Below are 18,283 nucleotides of genomic sequence, written 5' to 3'. Positions count from 1 at the left end.
ATATAGTTGGTTTCCTTTGTTTTTCTATATAGTTTGACTTATTATACATTATAAAACATTATCCCAAGAACATAAGCTTCTGTAGCTTGCCAAAGAGGTATACACGGGGGAGCAGGAGGTATAAAGAAATTCTGCTTTGGGGAAACACTGACCTCAAGTTAGGAACCTCTGCTTATAAGGTAGAAACCTCAAGCTGACTTAGAAATCTTCAAACCTTACCAGACTCATGTTATAGTGTATCGCCTCCCAAACACATGCTTTTTAAAAATTAATTTTTTAATTTCAATTTATTTTAAAAAAATATGTCATATAGGGCTTCCCTGGCGGCGCAGTGGTTGAGAATCTGCCTGCTAGTGCAGGGGACACGGGTTCGAGCCCTGGTCTGGGAAGATCCCACATGCCGCAGAGCAACTGGGCCCGTGAGCCACAACTACTGAGCCTGTGCGTCTGGAGCCTGTGCTCCGCAAGAAGAGAGGCCAGGATAGTGGGAGGCCCGCGCACCGCGATGAAGAGTGGCCCCCGCTTGCCGCAACTAGAGAAAAGCCCTCGCACAGAAATGAAGACCCAACACAGCCAAAAATAAATAAATTAAAATAAATTAAAAGAAAAATCACAGTTCGAGTACTTTAAAAAAAAAAAAAAGCAAAAAAAAAAAAAAAAAGTCATATATACTCACAGCTCAAAATTCCAAAAATATGTAGCGCACAATTCAAACTTTTTCTCTTACCTCTGTCCCTCAGTCTACCACCCCCCTCCACTCCCAGAGGAAATTAAGTTATCTATTTCTTGTGCCAAATGACTTTCATTTTTCTTACAAGTTTGGGAAATAAAATCTCCAAGTTAGATACTATCACGGGAAATATAAACTACATATACTATTTACGAAATCTGTAAATTAAAACAAATTGCCTGGTTCTAGCATTTTTTTCCTTACCAATAAGATATCCGACTAAGGGGGCATCTCTTTAAGGGTGGTCATAATACCTGTTTTTAGATTGAATGTTATGTCTTTTATTATTAATTCAGAAGTCATTTATGACTTGTCTATTCAAATTGAACTAAGGATATGACCACAGACTGTCATGAAAAATTACTTTGAATGTTTTTTTCCAAAATCACTTATGGATCTAAACTGACTTTTTCTACAAATCAATAAAAAAAAATAGTAACAGAAAAATGGGCAAAGGACAGACAATTCAGAGATGAAATACAAATGTTCAGTAAACATATAAAGATATTTAAGTTCACAAGTAATACGAAAAATTCAAATTCAGATGGGACCCCTTTTATTCACCCGTCAGATTAGCAAAAAAAAAAAAAAAAAAAAAAAAAGGGAGACTATCCAGTGTTGGTAGGGTGTGGGGAAATGAATGTCATCACAGCAGGATGACTGGAGTATAAGCTGGCACAACTTTTTCGAAGGCAATTAAAATTTTATATCTAAATAGCCTTCACCCCAACAATCCCATTTCTAGATAACTATTCTATAGAAATAAATGACCAGGCTCACAAAAATGCATGTACAAGGATATTCATTGCAGCAATGCAAGTAACAAGACAACTGGACATAATCTAAACATCCTTCAATAGGGGCGTTATTAAACTGTGATACATTCATACTATGGAATACTATGCAGGAGTTTAAATGAATGGGGTAACCCTCTATGTACTGGGAAGGAAAGAAATCTAAGACATATCATGAAATGAAGGAATCAAGTTGCAGGATGTTACTTACGTAAAAAAAGGTAAGAAAAACACACAAACCTATTTTGCTATCTGTAAGTATGTATGTACTCAAACGTATGGAAAAGAGTCTGCAAGGATTAATACTAAACTCAAAGTAGTGGGTGGGGGATTAGGGCACAAGGAGGGTTTTCACTATACCTGTTATTTCATTGTTATCTATTGAGAATATAATCATGTATTACTTGTATAATGGAAAGTAAGTTTAAATTGTCTCTTACTGATTTTAAAGAGGTCCTGCCAAATTTAATTTTTAAAATAAACACAGAATTTCAATCATCAGGTTGCTTTGGGATATGGAAGGGGAAATACCTTTTCTCACAGGTATTGACCTCAAAATTCTGGACCAAGAAGGATCTTACAATGCAGTTAACTTTTTGTATTCATATTTGGGGAGAGTATACTCACAGCTTCTCAGTCCAGCGGTATGCCTTCCATATACTTTCATCAATGTAAGAAATAGAGTTTCCTTGGAAATTTCTGTGAAGAAACACAGTTCATATCCTTGAATAGGTAGGAAAAGAATGTAGAGAATAAGGAAAAGAATCATGGCCACCGTGTGGGGAATATTCAAATGCAGAAAAGACCAGCTTTCTAATTCCCACAGCTTATCAGCTTCCCGGTGTGCACAATTAATAAAAACATACTGTGAGGCCACTGGCACAAACAATGAGGCATCTCCTCAGAACCTGAACTTCCTATCTGTCCAATTTCTTGGATACATAATGCCAATTACTTTTTTTCCAAAATCACTTATGTGTCTAAAATGACTCCTACAAATCAATGAGAAAAATGGCAAACATTTATCAATATCAGCAAATGAATATAAAGAAATCCTATGCTAGGCAACACCAAAGCTTTGGCTCAGTGCCCTCAGAATCTGTCCAGGTGTTAGAAGGATACGGGCAATTAGAAATTAGAGGGACTAATACGAAAATCTCTCTTAAGCATATTGCATAGGGAAAAGCACGAGTTACTGAGCAAGGAGTAAAGTTATTACCTCATTAGGGGAACAAAATGCAAAGGAAAGAGCTCGGAAGGAAGGACACACATCAAAACAGTAACAGGAGTTACCTTATTGGTGGTAGGGAAGGTGGGGTGGAATTTTCACATTTTATCCTATATACTTCTGTGACATTTCTTTTTTTAAACAGTGAGAATGTATCCATGAATTAGACATGTTTAAGAGAAGCTGTTAAACGCCCGAGGTTCAGTTTGAACCACTCACTCAGTGGATGACTTTGAATCTTTAGCTTTAGCTTTGTCCTCTTCCCTCAGCAACAATGTAACTGTTCAGTTTATATGCACATTTTTCACGCGAGTCAGGAATAAGTCAAAACGGATACCTGTCTGCCCATCTGCCTGAGGGACATTTCCACTCAAACAGAGCCTTCTGGTTGCTTTATGCTCACCAATAAAAGATGCCTAAGACTGAACTCATCTCCCTCAAACCGACTCTGCTTGCCAACTGCTGGATTTCCACCTGTTATACCACCATCATTCTGCCCATCAACACATGTGATTTGTCTCTTTCCTGTACTACAATCCCCCAACTCTAGTCAATTACTACATCTTGTCCGTTTTTCCTCTGTAGTACTCTCAGGATTTTCTTTCTACTTCCATCACAACCACTCTAATTTGGCCCCTTCTCACTTTACTCCTAGATTTTGCTAAAGCATTCTATTTGGACTCCCTGAATCAAGCGTTCCTCTCTAGATCGCTCTACATATGAAATCTAAAATCAGCCTCTTGTTTTAATCATTTGTCTCTCTTGCTTGAAAACTTGCATGGCTCCCCATATCTCAGAGCGTAACTTCCAAACCCCCATTGCCGATAGCCAAGGTTTTTCATAATCCTATCTTTCATTGTTGCCTAACCCAATTCTTTACAGCCAGACTAATCTATTAAATTCTGATCATCCCTGCAGTCACACCTTTGCCTAGACTGTACTGTCTATTATTTTTCTGACAAATCACAGCCAATCTTTAAGTCCCAGCTAAAGATTTAGCTTATCCATGCTGCATTCCGTGACCTCCACACCCCTGTGATTACAGGTTCTGGTGAATTACAGCACCTATCTGTATTTCTCTGAATACTTAATTATATATTACCTCCCTTTTAAGGCATATCCCCTTTCTCCCCACTTGTCATTGTCATGTTCTGGAGACAATGCCATAGACTTCTGTGGCTCCCACAGTACTTAGCCCTGGGTTGGGCACAAAATGGGTGCTACATATAGAAAGCCAGGGGACAAAGATGAGTTCTAGATATAACTGAGGGATTGAATAATAATAATAGCTAACACTAAAATATATGCTAGGCACTGATAGAAGACCTTTACCTATATTAACTCATCTAAATCTCCCAATGAGATTGGAGTCATTGGGAGATTTAGGAGTCATAGGAGTCATCCTATGAGAGGATGACTACCATAATCCCCATTTTACAGATGAGGAAATGGAGTCATACAGCTAATAAATGACAGACCTGGGTTCAAACCCAGGTAGTCTGGCTCCGGAATCTCTACTCTTAACCACTTTGTTGTATTACCACCAATGAGATGGGGAGAGGGACATGTCGCTGTAAAGAGGATGGAGTAAAGAGGGGAGAAGAGTAGATGTTAAGGAATTAAAGAATGGGGTAAAAAAATGGAGAAGGAAAAAGTAAGGGCAATTAAAAGTAAAAGACTGGAGGAGAGGGAAAAATAGTAAGAAGGAGAATGAAGACAAGGAATCATTGACAAACAAAAGGTGGAAACAGAAAGTCAGTCAATGTGGGCTGGGGAGATAAGGAGGACCCAGGAAGACCTGAGAAAGGCTGCCATGTCAGGCAGGATGCAGAGAACAAATGAGGAAAGGCGATTCTTACATGATGGTGAAGGTGCCGTTGTAGGCGTTAGGCTCTGGCTCACGCACTCTGTGGAGCTTCTGCTTTGGGCTGAGACCAACACACGACAGTGTCTCATTTTTGCAGGTACAGAGCTCACATATGCTGATGTTTGTGGTGGCATTCTGTTCTGGCTGCTTCTTTTCTGGGGTATATTTTACACCAGGAAGACCAGTGGGTACCGAATACTGAGTCGAAGGAACTGTCTCAGATGGCCTTGGTTGCTGAGATATGTTAACTCCCAGGTCCCCAGGTGGAACTGTGACTTGAGTCAGGTTTGGCTGTGCAAGTGTCACCTCAGGGTGTTTTGGAGGGGGAGCTGTAGTCTGCTGCAGGGCTGTAGAATGTTCAGACTCTGTAGTAGGTTCTGGAGTTGTGGTAAGCCCCTGGTCTAAAGGTTGCACTCTGACACTGGGTGATGTTGGAGGCTCAGTGTGATCCTGATCTGGTGCTGGAACTATTGGGTTCTGATATACTGGAGGCTGAGCTACAAAAACCTCCTTAGGTGGTTCTGGAGGCTGGGTTAAGGTCCCCTGCATGGTTGGAGAAGGTTCATCCTCCTTAGTGGGTTCGGGCCTTATGGTCAGTTCAAGGTCCAAAGGTTGAATTGTGACCTCAGTCAAGGTTGGATGCTGAGCCTGAACATGCTCTGGATTTGGAAATGTCACCTCGGGGTATGTTGGTTGAGTTGGGGCTCCCTGCTGAACTGGAAAAGGTTCAACATTTTCAGTGGGGGTTGGATGCTGATCTGAAACCTCTTGCTGGACTGACAAAGGTTCCAACTGCTCAGGGGACACTGTAGACTGAGCCGAGGTTTCTTGTTGGGGTGGAGAAGTTTCAACCTCATTAGTGAACGCTGGAGTTACGATAAGTGCAAGACCCACAGGTTTAACAGTGACATCGGGCCGCTGCAGAAGCTGAGCTTGATCCTGACCTAGAGGAGAAACTGTTGTCACATGATGCTCTGGAGAGAAAACTACAGTCACATTAGAGAGCTCTGGAGACTGAGTTGGAGAGGATTCAACCTCACCAGGAGACTGTGGATGCTGAGCTCTGGCTTCCTGCTGAGGTGGAGAAGGTACAACCTCAGGAGCCTGTGGATGCTGATCTGGAGTCTCCTGCTGGGTTGTGGCAGGTGTAACTTCTTCTCCAGGATGCTCTGGATACTGAGCTGGGGTCTCCTCTTGTACTGAAGGTTTGTTATGTGGACCGGCTTCTGGAGATTGGGCTGAAGCCTCCTGTTGAACTGGCAAAGGTTCAACCTCCTCAGGTGGCTGTGAAGGCAGCGTGGGGGCCTCATGCTGGGTTGTAGAAAATTCTGCATTAGTAAGGGGCACTGAGGCCTGAGCTGAAGGCTTCTGCTGATTTGGAGAAGGTCCCACCTCTGGCGTGGGTTCTTTTGTTATGGTAAGCTCCACATCTGCAGGTTTGACAGCGACACTGGATAAGTTTGAATGCTCAGCATGATGGTGACTTGGAGGTGAAACTGTCATTTCGAGATGCTCTGGAGGTTGAGCTGGCTGTTCCTGTTGAGTTGGAGAAGGTTCCACCTCCCCTGAAGAAGGCTCTGGAGGCGGAGCTGGTTGCTCCCGCTCACGTGAAGGCTCAACCTCTCCAGGAGGCTCTGGAGGCTTAGCTAAGGTCTCTTGTTGGGTTGGAGAAGATTCTCTCTCCTCAGGATGCTCAAGAGGTGGAGCCAGGGCCTCCTGCTGAGCTGTAGGAAGTTCAGCTTCCGTAGTGGGCTCTGGAGTGATGGTAAGTTCCAAATCCAGAGGTTGAAGTGTAACACTGGGCAAGTTTGAATGAGCGTGACGCTGAACGCCAGGTAGAGATGCTACCTCATCACTCACTGGAATTTGAAGTACATACTCAGTAGGGAACCCTGGAGTCTCAGTTGGGGCCTCTTGATGGAGTAGAGAAGGTTCAACCTCCTCAGGGAGCTCTGGAGGCTGAGATGGGGCCCGCTGCTGGACTGGCGGAGGTTCAACCTCCTCAGGGCTCTCTGGAGGCTGAGATGGCGTCTCCTGCTGGACTGGAGAAGGTTCAACCTCTTTAGTGACCTGTGGAGTTATGGTAAGTGCCAGATCCAGAGGTTTAACAGTGACATGGTACAAATTTGACTGCTGAGCTTCATTTACCCCATGATGTGCTACTGGTTGAACTACAACCTCCTTAAGTGTCTCCAAAGCCTGGGCTAGGGCCTCCTGAGGACTTGAAGTTTCTAGTTCCTCAGGGGCCTCTGAAGGCTGAGATGGAGCCTCCTGCTGAAGTGGAGGTGGCTCTACCTCTTCAGCGGGCTCTGGAGGCTGAGCCCGGGCCTCTGCCTGGGGTGAAAAAGATTCAACCTCCTCAGGGGTCTGTGGATGCTGAGCAGGGGCCTCGTGCTGGGGTAAAGATTCAGCCTCCTCAGTGCGCTCTGGATGACGAGTGTGGGCCTCCTGCTGGGATGGAGAAATTTCAGCTTCCTCAGGGGGCTCTGGAGGTTCATCTGGGCTCCCCAGAAAATCTGTAGGTAGCCTCTCCTCAGGATAAAAGGCATCCATACTGGGATCTAAATAATCACCCTGCAACTGTTGTTCTAGACCCTGAACTTTTTCTTCAAATTGGCCTGTAGTTCCAACAAATTTGGCAAGCCGTTGATGCTGAACTAGATCTTTCTTCAGGTTTGGGGGTGAAACAATAAACTTCACTGGTTTTGAGCTCTTACTACCTACAGGTGGAACAAGAATTTTAAACGATTGGTGACCTTCAGCCTGATCTGGATGTACGTTTTTCCTCTTACTTTTGTGTCGAGAAGGCAGAACCAAGGCCTGATTCTGATTCCAATCCAGCACTGGAACTTCCTCTGGGAGCTTTTGATGTTGGGTTTGCTTGTTATTCCGATCCTGATGTGGAACAGCAAACTGATCTGGCCCTGTAGGCAGCTCTCCAACCGAATCCGTGTCCGGGTATGGAACCTCAGTCTCAGTCAACTCCTGATGAGGCGGGGCCAACATCTGGACTGGAGACGAGGATGTCAAGTAATTAAAGCCCCTGGCTTCTGCCAGGGGTGTAAGGGCATGGGGCAATTTGGGAGGGAGGTCTGAGGTGTATGAAGACCAAGCCTCGGTCAGCCGCGCGGGGTTGGGGGTCACCTGGACGGGGTCCCGGGCCCACTCCGGAGGCTGAACTGCCAGGAGTAAAAGCCACAGTTGTTGGCACGTGAGGAAGAGCCGTGGCAACAAAAGGGGCAGCCGGGACATAACACGCGGCGGCTCCCAGGCGCAGTGACCCAGGCCACTGAGGAGCCGGAGCCACATCCTCCTTCAGAGCCGAACCGAACCGCTATGCCAGCGCCGACGCGAGGGCTCACCGTTAGCAACCGCGCGCCCCTCCCCCGCCTAACGTCCCACCCGTTATTTATGACGTGTTTAGTTCCGCCACCACCATTATTAGGTTCGTGGGGAGATCCAATCCGCGCCACCCGAGTGGGCCTTTTTCCCAGAGTCCCCAGGGCGCAAGCCATTCTTCCCCTTGCAAAAGCAACAATTACCTCCTGCCGGGCCCTCTTCCCAAGCCCTCCCTGCCCTCCCTGGCCCCAAACAAGGAGGCAGGATTTGGGCTGCAGACCCGAGTGGCCCCAAACTCCAGCGGCCCAGGGGTGGCGGGGGGTTGGGAAGGATGCAGAGCTTCCCAAGGAAACCACAGGACCTGGCATTCCGGGAAATTCAAAAGTGCTAGTCCAGTTCTGGCAATGTGAACTCTTCCTCCTCAAAGCTCAAGTCTGAGAGGCATTCTTCCCCCCTTTGGCCACACGGCTGACAAGAAAAGTAGCTGACCTGCAAAATGAGCACCAGTTAGCGTGGCGGGAGGGGAACACACCTTACAGTTATTCTAAAATGTTGCCATTTCCTCCAAACTCTCAGTAGTCACGTCTCATTATTAATTCACCACTCTATTATTAGGGGTTACCACTGAATCAGTGATGACTCCAGAACTTCTGTAGGAGGGGTTTGGGCCAGGTGAGCAATTCATTCTGGGAAAGAGAGTCCAAAACCAAGTGAATGGCCCTTTACATGAGCATGGGAAAACTTCCCCCATCCCACCTTGTCTCAACAGAGCCATTAATCTAGAAAAAACTACAGTGTCACTTTTCAGAGGTCTACCCTGTGTGCACACACGGAGAAGACACTTAGAATGTTGAAGTCAGCATGTTAAGTAATTTCCTTGAAATACTGTTAACTAGCACCCAGTTTACTTTCTTCACAGTCCTTTTCATAATCTATTTAATTTTAGTCCTTTTTAATTGTCTGGTACACCTTTAACACCTAAACTCCAAGAGAGAAGGAGCTTCATCTTATTCCCAGTGCCTAGCACATAATGGATTCTAAATGGAAATGATTCCAAGATTGGCCTCATTTAGGAATGGATCTGTTGTTATAATCAGGTTTCCGAAATCTTTAGTATCAATACGGAATCCTTTCCTCTCACATTTCACAGGAAGTTAGACTTCTTAAAGCCCAAACATGGATATGTTTGAAGTTTCCTTGACTGACTGAAATTGAATTAAATTAATTATTTTGTACAGGAAAAACTTTCAAAACTTTTGCATTTTTCAGAACATAACCACCTTTTCTTTCTCTACTTTCTTCCCTTCAAAACAAACTTTGCAACATTGGGGTGAGTTAAATAATCAGAAATCTAGCCCCAAATTAAGCTCTCAATGACATGAAACACATTTTTTTGCTCCTTTTTAATAAAAATCCTATATGCAGTACATTAATGTTTTCTTTTAGCAATTACACTGACAACTTAATCCCTAATTCGAGGCATCCATATAATTGATTTACAGAAAGGTTCTTCTGCAAAATATTTAACACAAGGTATATATGAGATGCTGAGATCTGGGTAATATACCTTACTTGAAAGGCATGAATAGTTTCTAAACACTGTAGCATAATCACACTTAAGGCCATAGTTACTTTGTTCCCAAATCCCTGCAAATCCCCTCTATTTGAGGGGAGTTCTAAAAGGCCTGTGTCTTCTCCTGTGTCCACAACTGTAGACGTACACTGATGGCCCTCAATCCTGCTCTCCAAACTTCAAGTAAGGGGCCAGAGACAAGGCTCGGGACTTGGAGAAGTCCTAGAAATTCCCGGCCTCAAAAGCAGTTTCAGAGTTTCACATTTTCCGAAGGATGACAGAGCTGAGTAGACATGCCAAAGTCTTCCAAATCCTGCTGGTTGTTTTGAACTATGGCTATACTGGCTGTGTACCCCTTGAGTTTTTATCTCCACATACTTGAATTAAATCCTGTAGTTCCTCTTCGGTTCTAGCATCTATGACCTCTGCACAGGGTCTATATGCCACAGCTATTTTACCACTTTCTGAAATAAAGTTAACAAGGATCAATTCAGAAGTTTTCTTGTTCTAAAACTTCCTGTATACAATGGTAGCACCCAATAATTAGACATTCTTTTGATTTCTAAAAGCAGAAAATAAGAGCACTTTCCTAGAAGTTCCCTCAACTGACACTTCACTTTTTATCATAATTATTTGTGAAAAAATATATAAGAAGTGTCAACTTTGGTTCAAAAACCTTTATGATCTTAGAAATAAGAACTAAGGAGTAATGACACAGGAATTAAAAGCTGTGGAAACAAAAGTGTTCAATCACAATACAATTAAATAGGAAGGCATTAGGTGGGGGTCAAAGTGAGTTGAAACCTGGGATAGATACCACTGGACTATAATAGATACTTCATATTAGAAGCAAGGCAAGTGCCTACTCCTTGGGACCAAAATTCTACCAGATACAATGAACAAAGCTTTGGAGACACAGACGGAGAGAGAGAGCATTTGAACACTCTACTGGCAGAAACTGGCCCATGTACCTTTTGGACAATACAGCTTTCCTCAAGGCAAGCTAGAGCCACCAGGCTTTTTGGTCTAAGGAGTTCTGAGTACACATAAGCAATACCTTTGCATATTAGGGACAAACAACCCAGACATTTAGTTTGGTTCTTAAAGGTTGTTACCCAGAGTTGACAGCTGATGGAGATTCTGCCTGATGACCAGGGAAGTCAAACTTCACTGGAAGGACTGCCCAGGCTGGAAGGCCAACACCAATCCACGGACAACTCTTACAAGCAAATAAGGTCTCTGACAACTTAGCTAGGGTTTCTCAGTCTCTAAGCCTGCAGGGCTGTGAAGCAGGGGAGCAATTCTGTTCCGGGAATCTACTACTCATAAAGTTTCCTTTGGGCACAGCCTGTCACATTCTCACTGCTGTATAACTCGATAGGGAACCCAATCAACGCTATTCAGTAGCATGACCACTTTCCAGGCTCACAAAAACGTAGCCGATTATTATATAAGAATCATATTCACCCAATATATCAGAAATGAAAACTGAAATTAAACTGATTCCAAAACCATAATCTAATAAACTCTTCAACAAGAAAACAACGATAATAATAATAGTCAATATATTTTGTCTGCTTACTATGTTTCAGGCATAGTTCTAAGCTTTTGACATTCATCACCTCATTTCCTCTTACAATATCCCCCATTAGGTGATAAGCTGAATTACTAACCCTATTTGCAGATAAAGAAATTGCAGCTTAGAGATATTAAATACCTTCAAATGTCTCTGGCTAGAAAAACCTAAAATTGCAACAACAACAACAACAACAAAATCTAAGAGACAAAGTTCGGACTCAAACACAGGTGTCCAAGGCTTATAATCACTGCACTATTCTGTATGATAAGCAAGCAATTGAGGAAGAACGGCATCAAACACTTTCTGTATGAACTGAGGCAAGTCATTCTACATCTAAACACTGGGGACAAAAATAGTTGCTGTCGTTTTTCTCATAAATGCCACAAAGAACAAATTTGAGACTGCTGCTGTGAAAGCATCTGGTGAACGAAAGAATATGTAATGTTTTAGATAACCATTATTTTCACCCAATTAACTTTTCAAATAAGTTTCTTTGCTCACTGAAACTGAAGCACTTCAAGGACAGTCAAAAAGGTCTTACCTAAAACCACAATCAGCAGTTTCTGGAATGCATCTGTCATAGCCTTCTGAATAGCAAGCTTCTGGGTTACCTTCCTTTTCATAAGGAATGATAATGACCCTAAATCCAACCAAAACAGATGAATTTAAAATGCCTATCATCTGAATAACTGATTTCTAGGTTATATGTTTAAAACTAAAATTGCATCTGTGATTCTTACATCACTATCTTAGTGATTAAGGGCAGGCACAACACTGGGGTACAGCTGAATGTCTCTGTTGTAGGTATACCCTGGCATGGCACAGTTTCACTGCTCAGATCTATTCTGGAAGTTCCTAAAATACTAACTAGACGGGAAATGCAAACCAAGGACGTGGCACAAATCTCATATGACTCACAGATTTCAAATGGACAAGCTGAGGCTACACTGCTACAGACCCTGCTCTCCTGTGCGTAAAGGGCTGGATTCATACAGTGAGATAGACTTGGTGGTAGTGCAGATGATCTGGCCTCTCCTCAACCATCACCCACTCAGGTGGATGCTGGAGCCTCCTCCACTCCATTCGCTAACAGCCCTGCCTCTGACTTGAAACCCTAAGCCCAAGTGCCATGGATTCTAGGAAAAAACTCAGTATCAATCGGAATCCCCTTTCTAGGGATCTACATTTACTTCTTCCGCTCAGGCCCTTCTATAGGAGGCAAAGGACTGAACATTTACACAAGAGTTTATTTCAATCTTTAGACAATGATTTTGTTGGGATAACTGAAGGCCAGAAGACATCTGTATTTGAAGGACTATTTTAGCACAAAACAAATGATTAACCAAAAACAAAAACAAAAACTAACTGATTTTCCCTCCTCCTAAGCTTCTTGGCAGGCAGTCAGTTCTAAAATTCTAAAGTTTAAGGTGCTGTCAGGGATCGCCTAAGATAAAAACCTATATTGTCAGGCAGAAAAATTCTGCCCAGGGCTTTAGTTGCTTAGAAAAGGTGATGATGTATCTGAAAAGTTGAGTTTCAGAAAGAAAGGAAAAAAGAGCAATCCCACTCCCTCACCTCCCCCCACACACACATACTGGAACACAGACCTTCCTCCAACTTACCCAAAGGTTCCTCAGCCATGCCAACTCCGGGACTCCTGCACTCGTGGGAGGGCAACACCACCTCTGAAGCACAGAAGAACTTCAGGCTATTGCTTCTGAAGTGGTGTCACAATATCTTCATTTTCCCTTTCTTCAAGGTTAGAAAGATCCTGAAGCTGTTAGGATTTTGAATGAAAGGCTAGACTTCCAAATATTCTGTTGTTAGAAATAAAAACTAAACTCCAGCAACCCCAGGTAATAGTTGAGGTATGCTATAGCTTCAAAATCAAGTGAGACTTGCAAATGAATGACTAGATATGGACAACTCTTTTTTATTATCTACCATACAAATACTGGAGAAAATTATGGACACCACCATCCAAGTCATTGAGATTATCACTAATTCTAGGTGGCAGGCCAATGCTCAGATACTTCCGTGTGGAAGCCTCTCACATCTCCTCCCCATAGACCCGTTCTATTCTTCTCTCTAAAGTCTAGGAGTTCAATGTTGAAAGGAGTCTGGTTAGTCAAAGAAAATCTACAGAGTTTACCTTGATGATCCTTTTTGACCACCCATTGAAACCAAAGTAGTAATTTGCCAATTCTTGGCATCTGGAGCTGTTTAGGGCAAGCGTACTATGTTGAACCGCCTTATGTCTGGTGCCGAGACGAACCTGAAGACATAAAAGACCTAAAAATATCACAACCCTACATAGAGACTTACTTTGGATATACCTGAGATTTATCAATACCAATATCATAGTGTGGTTGTGAAGATTAAGTAGGACGTTCTAAGCAATGAGTTCACAGTGAGCCCTAAATAAATGTTATTTATTATTTTTAAGTCAGTACTTTTCTGCATCATTTCCAGGGCCCCTGATTAACCGGAAGGTTCCCTGACCTCTGGTGGTGAAAGTGATGATGAAAGCAAGCAAGGAAGCCCAGCAGAAGCCTGTTATGGGGCTGGGGGTAAGCAAAGGAAGTGAACTGTTTTAGTCGTCTCATCCTGTAGCTCCTGCTTGAGCATATGACCTGAAGAGGAGATAAGATGGACCTGCCACTGAATTAGGACCTTAATCTGTAGCACCCCCTCCCCAAGTTACTAACCCCTGTTAGAAGAGGGAATACGTATACCTCGATGAATGTAAATAAAGCAACCAAAAGAATTAGAGGTTCATCTGCATTAACAAGCTTCTTTGAGAGTGCAATTATTTCCAGTCTTAACTCTCTAAACAACTTACATATTACTGTGGAGTTTTTACATCACTAGTTCTTTCTTAAATGTCTATTTCCATTTTGAACAGGGTGCAGTATATAAATATAGTCATAAACATTCAAATAATACAAATAAAGTCAAAGCATTGTTAAGTCTTTATTGATGTGTTTGTGCATCTTCCTCTGTCACTAGTTTATGAGCTCCTTAAGTGCTTGAAGGAACCATATATTATTCTTCCCTTGTTACCAGAAACAAGCATACATCTTGGCACATAATAGAGGAGGGATGGTCTGTTGACTGAGAGAATGAATGAGTACATAAGAAAATGAAATTACTTTCTCCAACTGAAGCTGCCTGCTGGGAAGGAGAAATGGAGACTAATTTTTAAATGCTGAGTGTCGCAACGTTTAAAACAGGGAGGCTAGGCCCTGTATGGTGAGTCATAATGGAGCTGTCCTGGACAATTAGGAAGCTTCAGAAAGGCTCTGAGCCCCTGGGTAGTAGAGACAGTTGACATCTGGGATAACCTTGCCACAGTTCTTGCTGGCAAACATTTCCCTTCGTGCTACTGAGAAAAACTCAGATACATTAGGCCTTTCCTTCATTTTATTTGAAGATGTTATCCTCTCGTCTGTATTTATAAAAAATACAGGGGAAAATAGATAAGAAGTATATATACCTGCTAATGAATAAAAGAAGACATAATTGGAACTTCCCTGCTGGTGCAGTGGTTAAGACTCCGTGCTCCCAATGCAGGGGGCCCGGGTTCGATCCCTGGTCAGGGAACTAGGTCTCACGTGCATGCTGCAACTAAGAGTTTGCACGCCACAGTTAAGGAGCCTGCGAGCCACAACTAAAGGAGCCTGCCTGCTGCAACTGGGGAGTCCACGTGCCGCAACTGGGGAGCCCTTGAGCCGCAACTAAGGAGCCCGCCTGCTGCAACTAAGACCCGGTGCAACCAAATAAATAAATAAATAAAATTTAAAGAGAACGCATAATTAAAGTAGGTAACAATTTCGGGGGTGTGGGTAGTAAACTAAGGCTCTGCATTAAATAAAGAAATCGAATACGAATGCCCTTTCCTCTCAAGTCTATAGTGACTTGTAGAACATTTTCCTCATTACTCTATCAGCGATGGGCTTTAGGCTGTGACAATCTCAGACCCTAAGCTTATGGAATGGTCTTAATGTCCAATATAAGAAAAGAACTCATTACTCACAACTGATACCAAGTAACTGTTTCATAATCTTTCCAGGACCATCCGTAATATCTGAGGGGTTATGTGAAATGGTCGCAGGGTCCACAAATTAAAGAATGTCTGACACGAAATCATTTCAATCCCAGGGAGTACAGCCAGGATTGAAGAGGGTGTTAAACAGGGTACAGAAGTGGGAGATAGTGTACCTGGAGTCACATCTGAGGAGAGTTCTCAGATTCAATAAAGGTGAAATCAGTGAGTAAAGAAACAGGGGTGAGAATAGGCAGCAAGGTCAGTAGGAAGTAGCCAGAGCAAGAAGCCAATCAGAGAAGACACACAATTATAAAGTGAAAGGTCTGGGAAATCGAAGCCTCACTCACTTATTCAGAGGCATTGAAAAGGTCCTTGAAAAAGGAATGGTGGCTGAATGGAGGCACATAATGAAATGTTAATTCTGGGGAAGTAAAATTGGATGGCATGTTAACATGGAATAAGGTTTCTACAATGCATTAAAGAATATTTTAACCATTTTCTGGAACCTGAAGGGAGTTCTGAATAGGCAGTTTGAGAGTGATGATGATGATGAAGCCTCCTTTATGTTACATCTGACAAAAGTTTGTTAAGCTCGGGACTTCCCTGGTGGCACAGTGGTTAAGAGTCCACCTGCCAATGCAGGGGACACGGGTTCGATCCCTGGTCTGGGAAGATCCCACATGCCGCAGAGCAACTAAGCCCGTGTGCCACAACTACTGAAGCCCGCGTGCCTAGAACCCGTGCTCCGCAACAAGAGAAGCCATCGCGATGAGAAGCCCACGCACCGCAACGAAGAGCAACCCCCGCTCGCCGCAACTAGACAAAGCCGGCGCGCAGCAACAAGACCCAACGCAGCCAAAAATAAATAAATAAATTAATTAATTAGTTTAAAAAACAATTTGTCAACCTCACACATTTAAAATCCACATAAAAGTAGATATAAGGAAGACTCTTGTGAAGATTTCTTAAATTAAGGGGCAGCATAAAATGACATGGGCTTTAACATCAGTTCAGTTTGGGTTTGGCCTCTAGTTTCCACATTTACTGTCATGAACCTTAAGTAAGTCACTTAACCATCCTGAGTTCGAGTTTCTTCATCTAAAAAAAAGAAAGAAAGAACTGGAGAACTGGGGGATCAGTGGAGCAGTGCATCTGAGAGCATTCTGTACACCACAGTGCTGTACAAGCGCTGGCCATTTTTTTTCTTCCCCCCTTGGGATCTTAGTTCCCGGACCAGGGATTGAACCCGGGCCCTCAGCAGTGAAAGTGCAGAGTCCTAACCACTGGACCGCCAGGGAATTCCCGATGGCCTATTAGTTTTAAATTCAGCACTTCATCCCAGTAGAGCGAGGAATTCCACATTTGGACCCACCTTCACTGGAGATGTCTGAAAAAGCTGCTTCTGGTCGCATGCCTTTTGGGCTCTGTGGGCATCCCTTGCTGAATAAACCTCGATGATGGCATAGAACACAGGACCGGCCACTGCTGCGTTTGGGAAGACTCGGACCGAATACAGAAGGCCAAACTGGGAGAAGACTGTGAACAGAGAATGCTGTAGGGTGGGCCCATGCTAAGTAAGTGCAGGAAATTTCATGCCCAGGAAGCCAAACCGCCCGTTCCCTTCTATTCCCCCAGCCCTTTGCCGCAGGCAACTGTGGTGATCCTGCAACTCCAAACACTTCTCATCTCAGCAACAGGTTTCCCTCTGAAATCCTAAGCTTCGAGAAGCATTAGGAGGCAATGCCGGCTGTTGGGAACTATCTCTCAAGAATCTGTGGGGGCGAGCTGACTACTCAGGTCGGCTCTAGAACTAAGATTCCTCTCAGCGGAGACCACAGGCAGATGAGGTGCTGAAGCAGTACCCCGGGGCGCCCAGTTACTGAGGCGCGAGGTGGCTTCCTCCACCCCTCCCTCCGCCGTAGCTCAGCTCACTTGCAAGTCCTCGGCCGTGAGTCCAGAGCTCAGCTCCCACACCAGCAAGGTTTTGTCACCCACGACGGGAACCACAAAAGGTACCAACGCCACCATCCTACCGTTACTGCGCGTGCGCGGTTCGGGGCGCCTGCGCACGCGCGCCTGCGCACGCGCGCCTGCGCACGCGCGCCTGCGCACGCGCGCCTGCGCACGCGCGCCTGCGCACGCGCGCCTGCGCACGCGCGCCTGCGCACGCGCGCCTGCGCACGCGCTGTTTAATACGGAAGCCTGAGGGGGGGAGCCAGTTTGGTGGGAGTGGGACGAGGGCGGTGCTCGGACCTCTCCCTCGCCCCTCCCACTCCGGGCTTGTCTCTGCCTCTAGTTTCCCTTCCGCAGCTCCCGCGCCCAGAAGTCTTGGAGTTTACCGCTTCTATTCAAGTGTATTTTTAGCGTAGAGTCCAAAGTGTGAGTTTACAGGATCGAATGGTGCGGGCATCTAAAGCAGCTGGCTTCTTCTTCAAACTCCCAGAGAAGACTAGAGTACTAAGTAATTAGCGCCAACTATCCACTGAACTTTAAAAATTTAGATTTCCCGACTCGGTGTGAGAAATGACCACCAAAGATGCACTCCTTCGACTTGAGTGTTTTCATGAGTCTTAAATGTGCAAATCAAGGTAGAACTCCTTAAAGCCATCAACAGTCTAGTATGAAACTCTTAAAAAGCTGGTTTCTAGCCCATTTTCCTAAAGTACCCCCAAATCACCGAGCACGTTTCTCCATCCCCACCACGACTTTCTCCACCTTAATATATCAGACCCTTAGCCCCACCCATTACCTACTTCTGAGCTCTTTGACTTCAAAAATTGTTGACTTTGGAGGAATTACTTGGCTCTTGATACTGTTTCAAACCAGTAACTATAGATTTATTATCCACATCATTATCCATTGCATTCATTGTATGTATCCATTTATTCATTGTATCCATTATCTGTGTACGGAGAAGATCCATAATCTTCTCCAGAGCGATTAGGAACACCTCATGAACAATATTTTCAGATTTATCTTCCTTTTTCTAGTACCTAGCACACTCATACTCTATTAGGTACTCAAATATACTTGGGATTAATCCGTTGCGGAGCACGGGCTCTAGGCAAGCGGGCTTCAGTAGTTGCACCACGAGGGCTCAGTAGCTGGGGCTCGCAGACTCTAGA

General features: G+C 44.0%; 2 protein-coding genes across 11 annotated transcripts in view; both read right to left on the bottom strand.

Moving 5' to 3' along the window:
- Positions 1-8,411, bottom strand: part of LOC132358901 (leucine-rich repeat-containing protein 37A-like) — a 44,602-nt gene extending 36,191 nt beyond the window's left edge. For 3 of the 10 annotated variants that reach the window (XM_059912153.1, XM_059912156.1, XM_059912155.1), the window contains exons 1-2: positions 4,612-8,187; positions 2,152-2,223 (exon numbers count right to left, since the gene is read on the bottom strand). In XM_059912153.1, coding sequence (XP_059768136.1) covers positions 2,152-2,223; positions 4,612-7,928 — 3,389 coding nt within the window. In that variant the 5' untranslated portion in view covers positions 7,929-8,187. Of the gene's footprint in view, positions 1-2,151; positions 2,224-4,611; positions 8,190-8,319 lie in introns of those variants that run through there. The other 7 variants (XM_059912157.1, XM_059912160.1, XM_059912158.1 and 4 more) reach the window with 6 other exon arrangements.
- LOC132358903 (RAD52 motif-containing protein 1-like) lies at positions 8,346-17,215 on the bottom strand. The gene is given in 8 exon segments (XM_059912164.1): positions 8,346-8,447; positions 9,910-9,995; positions 11,652-11,750; positions 12,733-12,820; positions 12,822-12,887; positions 13,263-13,385; positions 16,531-16,710; positions 17,091-17,215. Coding segments are annotated over 8 exon segments (840 nt in total). The 5' UTR covers positions 17,187-17,215.
- Between the last annotated feature and the right edge of the window lie 1,068 nt (positions 17,216-18,283).

Source organism: Balaenoptera ricei, unplaced genomic scaffold (assembly GCF_028023285.1).
Source record: "Balaenoptera ricei isolate mBalRic1 unplaced genomic scaffold, mBalRic1.hap2 scaffold_548, whole genome shotgun sequence".
In the NCBI taxonomy this organism is placed as follows: Eukaryota; Metazoa; Chordata; class Mammalia; order Artiodactyla; family Balaenopteridae; genus Balaenoptera; species Balaenoptera ricei.
The sequence above is the reverse complement of the archived record's forward strand: the minus strand, read 5'-3'. Positions and strand labels throughout refer to the sequence as shown.